At 36.3% G+C, this 1,535-nt stretch overlaps 1 protein-coding gene across 1 annotated transcript; it reads left to right on the top strand.

Moving 5' to 3' along the window:
- Positions 1-162: 162 nt before the first annotated feature.
- On the top strand, positions 163-1,503 carry LOC124894285 (receptor kinase-like protein Xa21; the record flags this gene model as incomplete). The annotated part of the gene is given in 2 exon segments (XM_047405009.1): positions 163-1,245; positions 1,338-1,503. Coding segments are annotated over 2 exon segments (1,223 nt in total), but the record flags the coding sequence as incomplete, so codon positions are not given.
- Positions 1,504-1,535: the final 32 nt, after the last annotated feature.

Raw genomic sequence — 1,535 nt, forward strand, 5'->3', positions numbered from 1 at the left:
CCACGTAGAATCGGAGGTCATATTTGTGCAGTTTTGAATAGTGAAAAGTCATATTTGTGCACTGTCAAAGTTTAAGGTCATAGTTATAATTTAGTGTCCAGTTTAGGGTCATATTTATGTATTATGACATTTAAAATCTCAAAACAACAACTTACTGGACATAACAAGTTCCTTCTAATTTATGCATTATGGAGAAAACTTTCACCTCTTTTCTCTTATCACTCTTGTTGCTTCATTGTGTTATGGCTATTTCAGCCATGACCCATACCAACGTTACCACTGATCAATTAGCTCTTCTCTCCCTTAAATCCCAAATCATTTCAGACCCCTTTCACTACTTGAATGAAAGCTGGTCTTCCACTACGTCTGTTTGCCATTGGGTTGGAGTCACTTGTGGCTCTCGCCATCAGAGAGTGAAATTCTTGAATCTTTCCAACATGGCTCTAACAGGCAAGATTCCCTGTGAACTTGGAAACCTCACATTTCTTGTTTTTCTTAACTTGGGAAGCAACAATTTCCATGGAAATTTGCCTCGAGAAATGGCAAGTTTGCACCGGCTTAAGGTTCTTGATTTAAGTTTCAACAGCTTCAGCGGGGAGGTTCCCTCTTGTTTGTTTTTTTTACACCAACTTCAATTTCTAAGTCTTAGGAATAATAGTTTCACGGGTTCACTCCTCTCTTCATTTTCTAACATTTCAAAGCTTGAAACGTTGGATTTGGCATTCAATTCCTTAGATGGTCAAATCCCGAAAGAGATTGGTGATGTTGAATACCTGAGAAATTTAAACTTGTATGGAAACAATCTCATAGGCTCCATTCCTCCTTCACTCATGAATGCCTCAAGGTTAGAGACTTTAGATTTATCTCGAAATTTACTTCAAGGAAATATTTCAGAAGGAATTAGCAATCTTCACAACCTGAACTTCTTGTCCATACAAGATAATCATCTTACCGGTTCTATTCCATTCACAATTTTCAATATTTCGAAAATCAAAGTCCTTGCATTTACAAAGAACAGCCTATCAGGAGATCTTCCTAATGGTTTATGCAATGATCTCACAATACTGAAAGAGCTTTATCTGTCTTATAACAAGCTTCACGGACGTATGCCTACAAGCTTGTCAAATTGTTCACAACTTCAAATGTTGTCTTTATCATACAATGAGTTTGATGGTCCAATACATAGTGAAATTGGAAAATTGAGTAACTTGCAGGAATTGTATCTCGGATATAACCATTTCACAGGTATGTTCCTGTTGCATTAACTATCTTATGACTGTTAGTAGTATTGCATTAATTCTTCCTTGTACAAATAATTTATTGCGCATGAATTTCAGGGATAATTCCATTAGAACTGGGAAATCTTGTTAATTTGATGAAGTTAGACATGGGGTATAATCAGATTTCCGGCTCTGTCCCGATATCCATATTCAATATCTCCTCATTGCATTATCTTTCACTAGGGAAAAACAATCTCAAGGGATCCTTACCACTGGACATTGGAAACTTAACAAAGATGCAATTTTTATATCTTA

Source organism: Capsicum annuum, unplaced genomic scaffold, assembly GCF_002878395.1.
Source record: "Capsicum annuum cultivar UCD-10X-F1 unplaced genomic scaffold, UCD10Xv1.1 ctg72750, whole genome shotgun sequence".
NCBI lineage: Eukaryota > Viridiplantae > Streptophyta > Magnoliopsida > Solanales > Solanaceae > Capsicum > Capsicum annuum.